We start from the raw sequence: 17,669 nt of genomic DNA, 5'->3' as shown, positions 1-17,669 counted from the left end.
TATTTTATTTTAACTAAAACAGTTAAGTAAATATTAATTCATCAATATCTTGAGAGTCAATCAAATCTCTTCTCAGAGTCTGTTTGCTCACTAGAGTCTCATGCTGTCTATCTTAGATATCTATAAATATTGTCATTTATTGAACTTTAAGATATTTATGAAACAAACTGACTCTACAATCCTTTTAGATTTTCTCCCATTTTGTTTTTGCATTTGCTTCACCTCCAAATTCTATGTTAGGCTGGATTTTTTGGTCTTTATTTTGCCAGGGTTTTGTTTTTGTTTGGGAGTGCATGTTAATCTTTAAAACAATACTCCAAAGCATTCAATTTAGTTTTCATGGAAAACAGCCATGTTTGTTGGTTTACATAATATTTCATTGAATTACCTAATTATAATTACAACTTGTGCAAACAAATATAGCAATAAACGTACAACTGACTAGTTAGAAAGTACAATTTCACTGTTAAGATCAAACATGGGATAGCATTCTAAAGAAAATGCTTAATTGATAGGTTCTGGAGCACTGAATGGTTTTACAAAGGAAATGGAAGGCATAATAGTCCTAAAAAGTGCGGATTTAAGAGAGTTCTGCTGAAAAAAGGGGTTTCACAAAGGAAATTAGGTGAGGCAAGACATGTGGAAGGAGTTCATGCAAGACATTTGTTTCTGAGGTAAGTGGCTAAGTTGTCAAATCACAGAATAGTACAATGGTAGAGCCAGAAAGGGTAGTAGAGAACAACTAATGAAAACTATCCACCAGCTACACTGACTGCAATCATCTGTTCAAATTTCAAGATAAAGAAAAATATTGGGCTTAACACTGCCCAACATTGAAAATGAAAGGCACAGAGAGGCAAAACTATTAGAGATGCAATCTTAAAAAAACATACTGTACTCACAAAAGTATATCTCAAAGATATGTAAACCAGAAATTATAATTTTAAAAAAGGAAGAAAGAAAAGAAAGGGAGTATGGGAATTTCAGGGGGAAAATAAGCCTAGAACAGTCAAAAGATTGGAGGACTTCTAGAGTCCCTGAAAGCACTAGTGTTCTATAGTAGATTGTGGGTAAACAGAGAATGGGAGGAAGATGAAGGAAAAAATACAAAGAAAATTTCATTTTGTCCTTTCTTAAAAGTCAAACATAAAAGCACAAAAACAGAGTGGCTTCTTCTTCAGGAAGTACTTTATGTTTCTGCTGACGACCATACATGTCTCCTAACTTTTGCAGATTTTCTTCAGTTCTATTTGGGGACTACATTTTACACAGAAATGCACTTTTTTTTCTCTTTTTCTTTCCTTTTTTCTTTCTTTTTTTTCCTTTGGTCTCAAGTTTTATTCAAAAACTCATACAGAATATTCCAGATAAATGAGGTTGGTTTTTTTTTTTTTTTTTTTTGAGAAGTTTTTGGGCACATGCACTCACCAGACAGACAGAGAGAGAGAGACAGAAAGCGAGAAATCACCCCCCAGGGAGGATGGCCATGCCGCAGTTCCTTCTCCTCCATTCTCCTCTTGGGATCTTGGGGCCCTCGCGCTTGGCGTGAGTTTTAAGCCACTGGGTCCGGGACTTGAACTGCTGTTGACTACGTGAGAGTCCAGCAACTTAGCCATTATACTAACTGCTGGTCCCCCAGATAAATGAGTTTTAATCCTCATCTTCCTCCTCTTCTACATCCTGGTTAATCTGGAAGTAACATAATTCGTAACTCTCTTTGCTGTTAGCAACTACACTCAAGCAATCATGTAGATTATTTGTCTTCAAATGTTTTTTGGTGAGCTATTTCAAATATGTTTTAGAAAAAGCCACCTCGGAAGTTATGGTGATCCTGCTCCTTTCAATGATTACAACCCCTCCACCAAGGTTCCCAGCTTTTCCATTCACTTTGATTCTCTCTTGGAGAAATTGCTCAAAGTTGGCAGCATCCATGATTCCATCTTCTACAGGGTGGGTGCAGTCAAGGGTAAGCTTTAGAACCTGCTTCTTTTTCTTTGCCTCCCCTTTGCCACAAGCTTTTTCCCAGATGCCATGGCAGTAAGGCAGAAAGGGGTTTTTCCTCTTTTTCAGAGGTTTATTTCTTAGGGGGGTGGGGAGAGGACCAGAAAGAGACAGGTCTTCTTGAGAGAGTCTCACCATGCACAATCCTCCTCCCAGCTCTCCAGCCAGCAGGATTGTGAGTGTGCCAGGATGTTCCATGCATCACATAGCTGTCCCTTACTGTCTGTGCCACTGTGACTGGGCCCAGAAATTCATTTTTAAACTCTGAGTGTTAAATATTATCAGCTAGCACAGAAGCTATAGCCAATGTTAAGATATCTGTCCTATGGCATCTTTTTCATTGCTTTTCCAGGAGAGGAGCTATGTAAGAGAAAGGACTAAGATGAAGAGCTTTATTAATCTTGCCCATCCTCTGTCCAGTAGCTGATTCCAGAAATTCTGTGTGGGAATTGGGGCTAACCGAAGATTGAGACCTAAACATCCAACTTTGGCCACAGAGAGTTCTTTCCTTTTACCAAAGTGGAAAATTTTCAAATAAAACACAGAAGCCCAGTTGAACATGCTGAAGACAAGCCTATATAGTTCCTCAAGGCTTTCTGATTTTAAACACATATATGATATTCCATGTGGTAGCCTTGGAGAAATTACCTTCATTAATATAACTACTCTTTAATCCTTAAATAGACTTTATTTTTTTATTTTTCTTTGTGAATTCTTTTCACTCCATCTTCTCTGTAACTTAAAGAAATGGTCATTGACTTCTAAAACATGGCTTTCAGGAAACCAACAACATCATGCTGCTACCTCTAAAAATACAAATTGCATCAGCATTCTTGGTTATATTTTTCTTTATGTGGCTCCTTCTGGTGAAGAACATAGCCACATCCTCATCACTTTTTGGTAAAGAAGAAAAGAGCACTGATGGACACATGGGTGTGGCTGGGCCATAAGGAAACAGAAAAAGGGAGACAATGAGAAGTCCAGTTGGGAGGAATCTCAAGAGTCCTTCCCCTCAGGATGTGGCTCACATTGCAATAGCACTCAGGACAAAGGAGTCCTCTAGATCTCTGAGCCAGGTCTCTGAAAAGCAAACAGAATCCTCAAAAGTGGCTTTCCAGGAAATTGAAAGTGACCAGCAAAAGAGCAAAGTTCTTCTTGTGGCTTTCAAGTTGAAACAGGAAAACCTCATTGATAACATTGAGGACTTAGAATTTTTTTTTTAATTTTTTTTGTTTTTGTTCTATTTATTTGATTTTGTTATAGAGTGCATGCACTTGCTAGAGACAGAGATGGAGAGAGGGAAAGTGAGAAAGTACCCCACGCAGGGGAGATGGCCATACCATAATCCCTCTGTTCAGTTTTCCTCTCAGGATTTTGGGCACATACACACATGTGCCTGATGTGTTTTCCAAGCCACTGGCTCTGGGACTCAAATCAGGCAGTCGACCATATGAGATCCAGCTGCCTTAACCACCTTACAACAAGTGAGAAAGACAGAGAGAGAGATTGAGAGAGGGCTAGATCACAAGAGGGTCCTGATGCCACAATACATCCCAGCTTCAGCTAGCCCCAGACAATGGGCATGCATTTGCCCAATGTACTCAGGAAGGTCTCCAGATGTAAACTAGGAACATTCCCATGTGATCCAGCCTCAGAAAGCATCTCATATTACCTTGCGCCACCATCCAGCCCCCAATTTTACAAAGACTTGGACTAAACCCACACACAAAGGCTTATAAGATGTCCCATGGTATATCCAAATAACCAACCAGAAACCAAATCAGTCTTTTCAGCTCACTTTGTTTCTTTCATTACATTCATCATTATTTGTAATTATGCGCTATAATTACTTCTTCACTTATTGCCATCTGCCTCCTCACTAAATTGAACTCCTTAAAGGCTGGACCATTTCTGTTTTATGCACCACCACATGCTAAGTTCTTTCTACAATGTCTGATACATAGTGGATGCTCTATAAATGTGCACTGAATGAATAAATAGATTCCATCTATTTCTGAAATATCTAGACCAAACTGGAACTTCCATCTGCTGCTGGTCCATTTCTTTTATCTAACATCAACCACCCCATCTGAGCCAATAAAAATCCCAGGGAAATTCAAGAATATGGTCCTTAAAAGCCCTTAGATTAAGAAGATATCTTGGAAAGATCACTGTTGATTGAGAGTCCCCTATGTAGCAACTATCTCTTTGAAATTTGTTCTTTGTTAAAAGGTCCACATCTGTGAATACAGTATTTTGTTCGTTTCTTTTGGGTTTCCAGCTCATAGTCGATCTAATCAGTCTAATATCCTTGCCATGTCTCAGTAAAAAATTAATAAAGTTACTTTGAGTAAAATGCCTAAATGCTTATGAATAAAGCTATTTGTCACCTTTGCTATCCCTAATTCAAAAGGGCATGCTGTTTTCCTAGCTTGGCATGCTTTTCCTAGGTCAAAGGGTTTCTGTGAAATTTCCTGAGTCCTACAAAGAAGAGAATTTAGGAAAAAATATTGTGTTTGGTTTGACACTTGCCCAAAACCTGAAAATAGTCAGTGTTGATCTCTGTACCAAAAACAAATAATAAAAACCAAACAAACCACCCACTACATACAAATAACACTGTTTCTTCTGAGTGTGTTTTCTGTAATTAGTGGAAAAACAGCTTCAATGCTCCCTACAAGACTTTTGGGAATCTAGATACAAGACAGATGCCTACTTGAAACTATCCTCCCAAGCAGTCCCTTGACCGGAAATCCTCTTTTTCTTGCTGTCCAGATCTCTGCCTATCATGCATGAACTTCTGAAACCCTGACTGCTCCTGAAAACTTTCCCACTTAACTTGAAAAGAGGTGACCTTTTCATTTTCTAGACATCATTCACTTATGAGAGTGAAGACTGGTCCATGTGATCTTCAGAGAAAATGTCAGCCTTAAAATTCTAGAAATCTTTTCAGTGGATTGCAAGTTTATGGGGACAAGGATTGTATCCAATTCCCCAGCAGGTTCCTGGGGCTTGACTCCCAGTAGGCACTCTGGACATACTATTCTATGAATAATTAATGATAGGAACGGATGCTGATGTTGATTACATTTCAACATATCACCACCTCTTCATTATTTGTTTGGAACCATATCATCTTAGCATGGGAAAACTAAAAGAGATACCTAGTTTTAATATGGTCATTGTGACCATCACATTTAGAAATTGTAATCCTCTTACTTTCCCCTCTGTATTTCCAATCTACTTTACTTGTTCATTTTTTTTTTTTACAATTCTTACCTTCTTACATATAATTTATTCATTGTATATTTATTTTCTTGCCTCTATAGTTGGATTATGAACAGAATCTCTTGCCTATTTTATTGTAGACTATACTCCAGGTGCTCAGAACAGATCCTGGCACATATTAAGGGCTAATAACTGTGAGTCAAATGAATAATAAAATAATTATTATTTAGTGTATCCTCTAGACATCATAATCACTGCAGGAATTTTTTTTTTAAGTCCCCAGGCTCAACCTACATAGGTAGAATTACAATGCTTAGAGGTATGAATCCTGGGAATCTACATTTTAAACAAGAAATCCAGATGATTTGGGTGTAGCTGTTCTGAAAACCACCATTTCATCTAACTCATTAATCTAAAGAGAATTCTGAAACTCAGAGAGATAAAATATCTTTGAGGTCACATGTTTATTCAGTGGTGCAGCTACTAAGTGTAATAATTTCTGTTCTGCTAAGGATTATACTTGAGCCATTTCAACTTGGATTTTTCTTAATATGTTTTCTGCTATTCATATTCTTGGTCTTTGAGATGAAGTTTCTCGAGGGACAAATTATGGGTTCTGCACGTACTCTATGGTGTACCTCAATAGACAGGAGTAAGCATTAGGTGGAAGGAACTCTAATCTAATGATGCCCTTACCCAGAATAACACTGTTCTCATACTAAAATGCCACTATTTTTTTTTTCTTTTTCTTGTAGTTCCTGGACATCTCCATTAAATGGACTACCCAGGAAACCTTTCCTCCAAAGTACCTTCATTATGACCCAGAAACTTCACGTCAGCTGATGTGTGACAAATGTCCTCCTGGCACCTACCTGAAGCAGCACTGTACAACAAGGTGGAAGACTGTGTGTGTCCCCTGCCCTGACCATTACTACACCGACAGCTGGCACACCAGTGATGAGTGTCTATACTGCACCCCAGTGTGTAAGGAGCTGCAGTATGTCAAGCAGGAGTGTAATCGCACCCACAACCGAGTGTGCGAATGCCAGGAAGGGCGCTACCTCGAGGTAGAATTCTGCATGAAGCACAGAAGCTGCCCCCCCGGATTTGGAGTGGTACAAGCTGGTATGTGTCAGTTCGCATCAAATGGCAAAGTTAGGATTGTGCCAAGTCCGATACTAGTGAAGTTTTAGGGGAATGCTTTGACCTGATGACATTATAGGATAGTCCATTGCAAAGGCAATGGGACCTGCTAGGTATGTACTGTGTGTCTGGATTGCTTCCAAAGGACCATTTCTCAGAGGTATACTTTACCACTGCAGGGCAATTTAGTGACAAATCTCCAATGCAGCAAATTGCTCTCTAATGAGATGCATGATGGATTGCTCTTTTTTAAAGGAACAGACTCCGAGTTGCACTGTTAATAGTTGATATATACCTCTGTGTTTCATGTTAGCATGGACAGCTTCAAACTGCGGTGCTTTTTGACAAACATCAGAAATGTTAATTGATATCAAGAGGGTAATTATGCTGATATTAATGAGGCTCTGGAGTGCTAACAATGGGCAGTTATAATTAATTATGTAAAAAATGAGAATGGTGAGGGAAATGCATTTCATTATTAAAAATGAAGCTAGTTCTTCCTTTAGCATGGGAGTGGAGTGTCTCAGAGGATAGACTGTAGCAGCAGCTCTTCAAGGAGCTTGTTCTTTATCTTGGACAAAACAGACCGTCAAGCCAAGAGTAAGCACTTGTCTATAAACAAAGTGCTTTCTCTTTTTGCATCTTGAACAGTATAGGTTAGGGCCAGTGTGCGTTGAATCTTTTAAAGGTAGAACTCACAGTTTTTGTTTTTCTTTTTCCTACTGCATTCACAAAGCTTCTGTGTAGACTGTAACTTCTCAAAGCGGAGGAAAATCAAGAGTATTCATTTCCTTAGCTGGAAGAAGTAGTAATCAATACAGATTCTGATCATTCAGTTTGAAGCAGTGTTTTTCAACTTCAGAACTATCAACATTTGGAGCTAGATGATTGTTTCTTATGGGCAACTGTCCTGTGCATTGCAGTGTTCAGCAGCATCTCTGGTCTCCAGAAGCCAGTAGCTGTCCTCCCACAGTGTGACAACCCGAAACATCTCCAGATATCATCAGATTCCTCTTGCTGGCAAAATTACCCTTGACTGAGAACTAGTAGCTTAGAAAATGCTAATTATTTGTAATTATTTTAACTTTCAAGAGTCATGATATATAACGTCTAAATTATTAGATGACAAATAGTTTAGGCATATAGGCATATGAAAGGGATGTATTCACAATTGATACTGTTTTCATTTCCTAAAAAAGCACATCTTAGAAAATTCATCTTAAAGGTGAAAATTGCCTGAGAGACCTTTAAAATGCCTCCAGTGTACGTATTTCAGCCAGGAATTAGAGCCATTTTCTACTTTTTATTGAGTTTTATGTGGGGGCTCAAAACTAAGTCAATATGTAGAGGGAAACAGCTCATTCAACAAAAACGAATCCACTTCATTCCATTTGGTAAGTTATATATGCAGAAAAATTAATTATGCAGGGACTATACAGGTTGGAAAAGAGAAGATTTGGAAAAAAAATGAAATTCACAAGGATCTTTCCCCACTTAAGCATGAAAATTTGTTTGTAGAATAAAGTAAAAAGCAGCCAGAAGATGGAGGACAAAGGCACACGTTTTATTCCGTGGCCCCACAGTGGGGTTTGTTTACCTCTCCCTGCCAAAAAATCCACCCAATATTTCCTCACGGAAAAGAAGGTTTCCAGCCCCAGGACAAGGAAGAACCATGCATGGCTACTCTGAATAGTATTTAATAGCCATTCCTTTTTTGTTTCTTTTCTTTTGAAGTTAGATCATTTCCTCTCCATATTTATTTATTTTATTCTCTGTCATTGGCCCTATAATTTTTTGGAATTACCTATGGACAGCCTGGTAAATTGTCAATGGTAAAGCCAAACTCCTCTCATCATAATGATATGTCATATTTTGGCTGCAAAGTTAACAGTATTTATATTTCCACAGATAATAAGGCAAAATCTTACTTAGATGGATAAATCTTATTTTTTATAAAATATTCTCCCTGCTTGCCCTCCCCCACATTGGTTAAGGGAGCTGAATCTCAAATTACTGACCATAGTTCAAATCCTGGTCCTAGTGACTTGCAAAATATTCTGGGCATAGGTATATGTGCCCCATATTCCAACAAGATGGAGAAATGGAGGAAAAGGAATTGTCCCATCACCACACCTTTGAAAGTTGTGTCCTCCCTCTCTCCCTGTGTCTGTCTCTAGCAATTAAAATAATAATAATAAAAGGTCTACCCAGGCAACCAGTGGCATGGTGGTTAAGGCAACTGGATCTCACATGACCAAATGAACATGTCAGGTCCCAGACCTTGCTTAAAAAACATGCTGAAAATATGTGTGTGCAAGCCCAAAATCCTGAGAGGAAAATGGAGAAGGGATTGCAGCTTGGCCATTCCACCGACTCCCCCAAGCCTGGTGTTGGGAGGTGATTTCTTACTTCCCCTCTCTGTTTCTCTCCAACAAGAGCATGCACCCTATGGCAAAAATCTATATTTTAGAAAACTCAAATTCTACCATTATAAAGAAGGAAATTCTATTCATAAAGATTAATAGATAACACATCTGAATACATGATGGAACTTCTCATTAAGATGCCCATATAAAGACCCAAGCTACAAGTATGTGTCTGGAGAGTCCACAAGATTCTTCTGTGTCAAACATATGGCGACTGGCAAACAGACATTGGGCCCAGGTTTCCAAGTTGTTCCCAGTCAATTAACAATGAAAGAATGCATGGAATCCATGCCCCAGTACTACAGAAATGAGAATTTGGCATGGAGTCGGATCCCACTTAAAGACGGGAGTGTAGCAAGAAAATATTAAATAAATTTAAAAATAAACGAGTCTTTTTGCTGCATTTGCTGCATTTTTACAAACAATACGTGAGTGAACATTTCAGGATTTCCCATCTGTAGATCTCCCTTCCTCCTCTTTTTTTCTGCCAGTCTTTTGTCATTTTTATAGGGCAATGAGACATCAATCCCTTTAGGGAAAAATAAAAAAGAGAGAGAGACAGGAGATGAAGCTAGAACAATACTTTGTGCTCCCCCCATCTTTTTTTTTTTTCTTGCCCTCCCCCACATTGGTTAAGGGAGCTGAATCTCAAATTACTGACCATAGTTCAAATCCTGGTCCTAGTGACTTGCAAAATATTCTGGGCATAGGTATATGTGCCCCATATTCCAACAAGATGGAGAAATGGAGGAAAAGGAATTGTCCCATCACCACACCTTTGAAAGTTGTGTCCTCCCTCTCTCCCTGTGTCTGTCTCTAGCAATTAAAATAATAATAATAAAAGGTCTACCCAGGCAACCAGTGGCATGGTGGTTAAGGCAACTGGATCTCACATGACCAAATGAACATGTCAGGTCCCAGACCTTGCTTAAAAAACATGCTGAAAATATGTGTGTGCAAGCCCAAAATCCTGAGAGGAAAATGGAGAAGGGATTGCAGCTTGGCCATTCCACCGACTCCCCCAAGCCTGGTGTTGGGAGGTGATTTCTTACTTCCCCTCTCTGTTTCTCTCCAACAAGAGCATGCACCCTATGGCAAAAATCTATATTTTAGAAAACTCAAATTCTACCATTATAAAGAAGGAAATTCTATTCATAAAGATTAATAGATAACACATCTGAATACATGATGGAACTTCTCATTAAGATGCCCATATAAAGACCCAAGCTACAAGTATGTGTCTGGAGAGTCCACAAGATTCTTCTGTGTCAAACATATGGCGACTGGCAAACAGACATTGGGCCCAGGTTTCCAAGTTGTTCCCAGTCAATTAACAATGAAAGAATGCATGGAATCCATGCCCCAGTACTACAGAAATGAGAATTTGGCATGGAGTCGGATCCCACTTAAAGACGGGAGTGTAGCAAGAAAATATTAAATAAATTTAAAAATAAACGAGTCTTTTTGCTGCATTTGCTGCATTTTTACAAACAATACGTGAGTGAACATTTCAGGATTTCCCATCTGTAGATCTCCCTTCCTCCTCTTTTTTTCTGCCAGTCTTTTGTCATTTTTATAGGGCAATGAGACATCAATCCCTTTAGGGAAAAATAAAAAAGAGAGAGAGACAGGAGATGAAGCTAGAACAATACTTTGTGCTCCCCCCATCTTTTTTTTTTTTCTGGTTTTGGTAAAAAATGCAATATGGTAGGAGGCTACATTTTTAATAAATGAGGTTTAATAACTTTCCGTAGCTTTCATTTGTCTCTTTTATATCAGCTATCTGGCATAAGCCAGAACTGGCCTATAAAATCTAAAATTTGAATATCGAAATCTAAGTCTGTTCAAAGAGCTTACACTAGATGGAGATATTTTCATATGCAAATACACTGTAATATATGATCTGGCCATGCATAATAGAGTCAAGTATTTGAAGATATTTTTTAATAGCATCTTTAGTTGTTGACTGGCTCATGTTTTTTTACTGATAATCTTTTCAAATTTATCAAATATCTTTCCATCATGAAATAATATGCCCTTGCAGTCACCCTTCCTGAAATTTTGAAGACCGTTAAAACTCAACGGTTTAAGCAAACTGTATATCATCTTCTGTTTACTATGTCACTTATCTGCAGGTTTAAGGTTTTGCGCCAGCAGCTAACTTTATTGCCACCTTCAAAAGTTTATTATACTGTTATAAATTTTTACTTCTCAAGGTTAGCATATTTATGAGTTGTTTCTCAATTAGGATTCAGAAAAGGAGGAACTTTGGTAGGAAGCAATTGGAATTTAATGATATGACATTCAATAGGTTGAACGATTTCAAAGAACAGTGTAGCAGACACACGACTATTGTCTTTGTGATTTTTCAAGAATAATTGCATGAAGACAATAGTTGACAAGATCTTCCTGCCACTTCAGCAGAGGCAGGATTAATGAACACTCCACCTTCTTCCTTTCCTCTTGCATTTCATGAACAAGAGTTCTGTAAGGCAACAACTAAACAGACTTGCGTTTGTATTACAAGGAGAGAAGACTGCCGAAGGGGAAGACTGTGAAGTTTTGTTCTCTCTGTCTGACAAAGTGAAAAATAAAAATGCCTCAAGTTCTGTGCATCATAATAGTAGCAGTAAAAACCAAGTGAAAATTCTTTTTCTGAAATTGTATTAAGAGGGTATCTGCTGTGAAAGTATTTGAGAAGGTCCTAAATGCTTGGTATTTTCTGTAGGAACCCCGGAGCGAAATACAGTTTGCAGACGATGTCCAGATGGGTTCTTCTCAAATGAGACATCATCTAAAGCACCCTGTAGAAAACATACAAATTGCAGTGTATTTGGTCTCCCACTCATTCGGAAAGGCAATGCAACGCATGACAATGTATGTTCTGGAAACAGTGAATCAACTCAGAAATGTGGAATAGGTAATTAATTATATTTCCAAATATCAGTCTTTGTACCATTTTATAACATCATCTCTCTCTGAGCAGAACACAAGGGCTTCTGGCCACATTCTTAATCAAACTCTGTTTCCCTTTCTTGAATCTTAATCAGTGAAGACCGATCTCTATGCACTGTTGCTAAAGTCACAACTGAATATTGCTCAATTTTCATTTTCTTACAGATAGTAAACCCAACCCTGATTTCCTCCTTTTCCTTTCATACCTAAATCACATCTCACCCATGGGTACACAGCAATGTCAAGTTCGTGGCTGAGGACAATTAAACAGAGTCCAACTTATAGAATTTCAATGTATGTGTTTCAAGATGTCTCTATTATTAGCAACTAAGAAACAAAATGACATAAACTGATGACCAATTAGAAATCTTTGCTTGGCTTTGTTATTTATGATATTACTTCATCTATTATATGGAAGTCCCAAGTTCTGGTTATTTTAAATTCTTTCTTCTGTGAGAGTCACTAGCACTGAGTTCAAGATATCAGAGTGCATTCCATGTTAGACCTTCATCTAGTTGCTGTATATTCTCACCCCACCCCTCGTGCCACTAGATGGAATCTTAGACCTTCCACTCACAGATCACCTACCTTTTCCATTGTAATCATCAATGACATGAACCAGTTTTGACTCTCCTCAAGCAGCTTTTTGTAATACACTGCAGTGTATGAAGCATCGGACGTGTTGTGGCTGTATTTAAGAGTCCAACTAAGTTCCAACCTTGAAATCTTACACAAGTTATTTGGCTTTTCTGCTTTCTTATCTAGGAAATGAAATGAGATGAAGCATAGTAAAAGAAGTGATTTCTAACTTTAACATGCTCTTTAATTCACCTTTAATTTTATTATTGTTATCATTGATTACTTACTGTGTGTCAGATACTTCAGCATATAGGCTTTAATATTTACAAAAACTCAGTGAAGTTTAGTTAAGGCAACAAAAATGACAAATGGCAGAGTTAGGATTCAAACCCACGACCTTTTAATTCCTGGGATACTTGGACCCTCCCCAGATACTCAGGCCATTGCAACACTTTCCTAAATGACATAGTTTTTGTGTTTGATTATTTCCCCATTTACTGAATACTTATAAGCCTGTATCCATCCATTTCCCTGTTTTCAAAGGTAAACCATGTGCCTGTACATGTGCTTATGCTATTTCAGATTATTCCTCGAAGTCCTTAGAAGCAGGGATTATGCTTACTTTGACACTGATCTTGAAGTACCCTGTGGACACTGGGTAAACCTTTACTATTATATTGAATTATATACTTTGTGACTGCACTATGTATAGGAATATTACATTTTATTAGACACTTATGAATCTCCTTCCCCCCGCCCCTGCACACACATTCATTAAAAGCATGTATTAGAAAAGAGCATTAGAAAGTATATAAACCATGTTGGCCTCTGCAACCAAGACCAGCCACCAGATTTCTTTGATTCAAATTTTGAACTTTAGCATATTGTATCTTGGAAAATTCAGTTCTGTTGGTTTTTTGTTTTTGTTTTTATTTTCTAAAAAATTGCCAGGAATCCGACGTTGAGTAAATCTTCCTGGTTTTCTCACCTTCCTTTAGATGTCACCCTGTGTGAGGAGGCATTCTTCAGATTTGCTGTTCCTACAAAGTTTACACCTAATTGGCTTGGTGTCCTGGTGGACAATTTGCCTGGCACCAAAGTCAATGCAGAAAGTGTGGAGAGGATAAAGCGACGACACAGCTCACAAGAGCAAACTTTCCAGCTGCTGAAGTTATGGAAACATCAAAACAAAGACCATGATATGGTCAAGAAGATCATCCAAGGTATGGTCATCTGAAGTAAGAAGGTCATTCAAAAATAAAAACACCCATTTATCACAGAACGGGAACAAGACTATATGAACATTTCATTGGGTGGATGATGGTCTTTCTTGGACTTATTGTTGGACTGAAAAAGTTTTCACCAACTAGTAGTGTAGATGCTATTCCTAAAGCAGTTATGTGAGAGTTTTTTCTTACCCATGCTCCTCTCCCAAATCCTTTGTTTTATTTTATACTTCCTAACTTACATTGTTGTATATCTTTGTGTGTTACACTGTGGTTTTTCAAAGCCTTCATGCAGTCTGTAATTATTAAATTATTAAATCTAGGACATTAACATATTCATACTCATTTTGAATGTGGCTAGATCTCCAGGAATCAAGAAACCTTAGTTCTTTTATTAGCATTAATTCTGGACTATCTAGAAATTCTTTCACTACTTTGAATTGTACCTTACATTTCTACCAAGAAATTAGGCTGCATTTGGTATGCCTCTCAGAGAGGCTCTAAGTGTCTTACAGGTATACTCTCATTAATACTCACAATATAGCCTATATTAAAATTGCCATTTTCACAGAATATGTTGTGAAGATTAATGAGGGAAGATCTGAAAAGTGTTTGATCTTCTTGGAGGAAAGGGTTAGTTAAAAGCCAAATACTCTCTTATTTTAGAAATTTATGAAGAATCTCCTTTACACATGGTGAGAGTGGTCAGCCATGGTGGCATAGCAGTAATGCAATACTTAGGTCACATGGGAAGGTCTAAGGTTTATGCCAGGCATGCATGTGCCCAGGATCCTGACTGGCTGAAACTGGGGATGGATTGCAATGTGAAGATCCCATTGAGGGTTCCTTTCTCTCTCTCTCTCTCTCTCTCTGGCCTACCCTTCTCTTTTTCAGAAGAAATGAAAAAGAAGTGGTGAATAGGGGGAGGAAGAGGAACAGGGAAATTTTATATATATATACATATATATATGCACACACACATATATACACACATACATGTATATATACATATATATGTACATATATGTGTATATATTAAAAATTATACATGCACACATTTAATTGACACAAAATGAAAAGTTATTTGCTGATGATAATGTATATGGTAATATCTTTGTCTTGACTGATATGCACTGTATTCATTCTGAGAGAAGCCATATTGTATGCTGTAAAGATGTATAGTGATTAGATGAAAATAATATATATATAAAGAAAGAGTGAAAGAGAGAGACAGAGAAAGAGAGGGTGCATATGTGTGGATGTGTACACATTCTAGGAAATAATCCAGAAGGAATGAGCTTTCTCCAGTGTGAACTGTAAGCTCTAGTATGTGCAGTGGAAACAGTTTTGACTTTAACTTAGATTGGGGGGACATGCCAGAAAAAATGAAGAAAGGTCTTCATAATGCAGACAGTATGAATGAGAAATGCATTCTTTTCTTCCATCAGTACTTAAATGACTGAGTAGTCCTATGTTACCCTAAAAAACATCAAATATCTAAAACTGAGGGAATATATTTTGGGAAACAAACATCTTTGACAGTTGAATCATGCAAAGAGTAAACTTTGCTTTCTTCTGTTTTCAGCAAACCAAAATTATCCTTTGAACATATAATTAGCCTTGAAGCAAAAAGAAAGGGAAATAAAGTACCAAAGACTCAGAATTGGAAGGGACCAGATTCTCTACTTATTATAAATGAGTACATTTCAGCTCAGAAAGATGAACTGACTTGCCTGAGGGATTATAGATACCAAACAATTTATGTCATTAATAGAAATCTAGTCACTTTCTTTTAGTTAATGCCCTAGCTTATTACTGAAATATTCTCCAGGTTATATGCATCCTTGACCTCATATTAGTGGGTTTTCAGATACCCCCTAATGTTGGTTATACTCTGGTACAGGAATTTTTAAAGATCAGTTAAAGAAACTATTAGGTTGTTGGGAAAGTCATGACTTATTTTTCTGTTTTTCTATATAAAAATCTGTCATGACTTTCCCAATGATCCAATAGTTTATCAGTGTCCCTGTCAGATTTCAACTGATATAAGTTCATGTTACAAAGTAGCTAATGTGAATATTTTAATTTTACAAAATGTTATGGCTTTAATTTCTCAAGCTTTTTTTAGAAAACAGTTTGATGTGTCTGTAATTTTCTACTGTTAATTATCAAAATTAGGGGCTTCTCACAAAGCTTTGTTGGATGCCTAGAACACATATTACCCTATTTTAACACAACACAAAATAATATTTGTCTCAGTTCTCAGAAAAACAAGTGTCTCTTAAGCACCCCTCCTCCAAAAATAATAGAAAGGAAAAGATTATCTTTAAAATAAAGTTATAACATTCTGAGAAAACTCTCTGCCTCAGGCTGGTTTTAGGATGGCATTAGATGAATATAAATGATGTGAACATCTCTTTGGGCTCTTGCTTTATGCAGATATTGACCTCTGTGAAAACAGCGTGCAGCGGCACATCGGGCATACAAACCTCAGCTTTGAGCAGCTACTCAGCTTGATGGAAAGCTTACCAGGAAAGAAAGTGGGAACAGAAGATATTGAAAAGACAATGAAGGCATGCAAATCAAATGAGCAGATCCCGAAGCTGCTCAGCCTGTGGAGAATAAAAAATGGTGACCAAGACACCTTGAAGGGCTTAATGCATTCGCTAAAGCACTTGAAAACCTATCACTTCCCCAAAACTGTCACTCAGAGTCTGAAGAAGACCATCAGGTTCCTTCACAGCTTCACAATGTACAGATTATATCAGAAACTATTTTTAGAAATGATAGGAAACCAAGTGCAATCAGTAAAAATAAGCTGCTTATAACTGGAAAGGGTCATTGAGCTATTTCCTCACAATGGACCAGATCCGATGGAGGAGTAAACTGTTTCTCAGGCACTTGAGGGGGGGTAGTAAATTCTCTCTCATCATCAATGACTAATTTTGCCACAGTGCACTAAAAGAAAGTATGATGTGGAGAAAGAACATCTCCCCAAAAGTTTGATAAATTCCAAATAGTTTATCCAACTGTCATATCTGGTCTAGTATCTACTGATTATATTTTCCCTGTTACTGCTTGCAGTAATTCAACTGGAAATAACAACAACAATAATAATACAAACTAGACATCATTGTGCCTTACTAAATATGGGAATGTCTAACTTAAATAGCTTTGATATGTCAGCTGTGCTAGAGGCTTTTATTAGAAAGCCATGTATTTTTTCTGTAAAAGTTACTAATATATCTGTAACACTATTACAGTATTGCTATTTATATTCATTCAGATATAAGATTTGTACATATTATCATTCTTAAGGGAAATGGTGTAAGACTTAATTTTAGAAAGACGAAAAATATGTTCTGTTTATTATTATGACAAATGAAAGAGATAAAATATATTTTTTAATGGAAAGTTTGTAGGATTTTTCTTATAGGTACTGCCATTATTCCTGTGTGGCGTGTTTTTATAATATAATTTTATCTGTATAAGCTGTAATAACATTTTATATAAAATGCATTATTTAGTCAATTGTTTTAATGTTGGAAATGTATGAAGTATAAATTATCTGAATACTAGATGCTCTGAGAAATTGAATGTACCTTATTTAAAAGATTTTATTGTTTTACTATATTAACATCATTAAAGTTTTCAAATTATTTTTCATTGCTTTTCCTCCTGCTTTTATTTGAATGAAACTTTAATGGTTTTGAGCTTTCACAATTTCTCTGTTCTTTTATCACCAGAACATCTGGTAGTTGTTAAAAGTGCAGATTCCAGAACCAATTTGTTGAAAAATTTGAGGAATGAGGGCAGAAACCTGCATTTTTAACAAGTTCCAAAATTATTCTTGTTACACTAAAGTTGGAGATTCTAAGCCAGGCTTAGTAAATAGATGTATAAGCTACTTCCAGCTGCTGCCATGAGCATTGAAAACCAAACTATGCAAATATTTTGGTTGCAAGTAATAAGTAATAGGAACTAGTGCTACTTAAAAGGAAAAACACTAATTGGAAGAGTGGTGTGTTGATGGAGTTAAATGATGGCTACACAGGGGATATGATCATATCATAATCCCTAAGCCTGTAAATGTTACCTTATGTATAAAAAA

General features: G+C 37.1%; 1 protein-coding gene and 1 pseudogene across 1 annotated transcript in view; one reads left to right on the top strand and one right to left on the bottom strand.

Moving 5' to 3' along the window:
- Positions 1 to 17,224, top strand: part of TNFRSF11B (TNF receptor superfamily member 11b) — a 31,548-nt gene extending 14,324 nt beyond the window's left edge. Inside the window, exons 2-5 of the mRNA XM_006140048.3 lie at positions 5,985 to 6,354; positions 11,527 to 11,718; positions 13,331 to 13,555; positions 15,998 to 17,224. Coding sequence (XP_006140110.2) covers positions 5,985 to 6,354; positions 11,527 to 11,718; positions 13,331 to 13,555; positions 15,998 to 16,386 — 1,176 coding nt within the window. The 3' untranslated portion in view covers positions 16,387 to 17,224. The remainder of the gene's footprint in view (positions 1 to 5,984; positions 6,355 to 11,526; positions 11,719 to 13,330; positions 13,556 to 15,997) is intronic.
- Positions 1,642 to 2,033, bottom strand: LOC102495215 (60S ribosomal protein L22 pseudogene; annotated as a pseudogene).
- Positions 17,225 to 17,669: the final 445 nt, after the last annotated feature.

The sequence above is a fragment of the Tupaia chinensis genome, unplaced genomic scaffold (genome assembly GCF_000334495.1).
Source record: "Tupaia chinensis unplaced genomic scaffold, TupChi_1.0 Scaffold000017_1, whole genome shotgun sequence".
Lineage (NCBI taxonomy): Eukaryota > Metazoa > Chordata > Mammalia > Scandentia > Tupaiidae > Tupaia > Tupaia belangeri.
The sequence above is the reverse complement of the archived record's forward strand: the minus strand, read 5'-3'. Positions and strand labels throughout refer to the sequence as shown.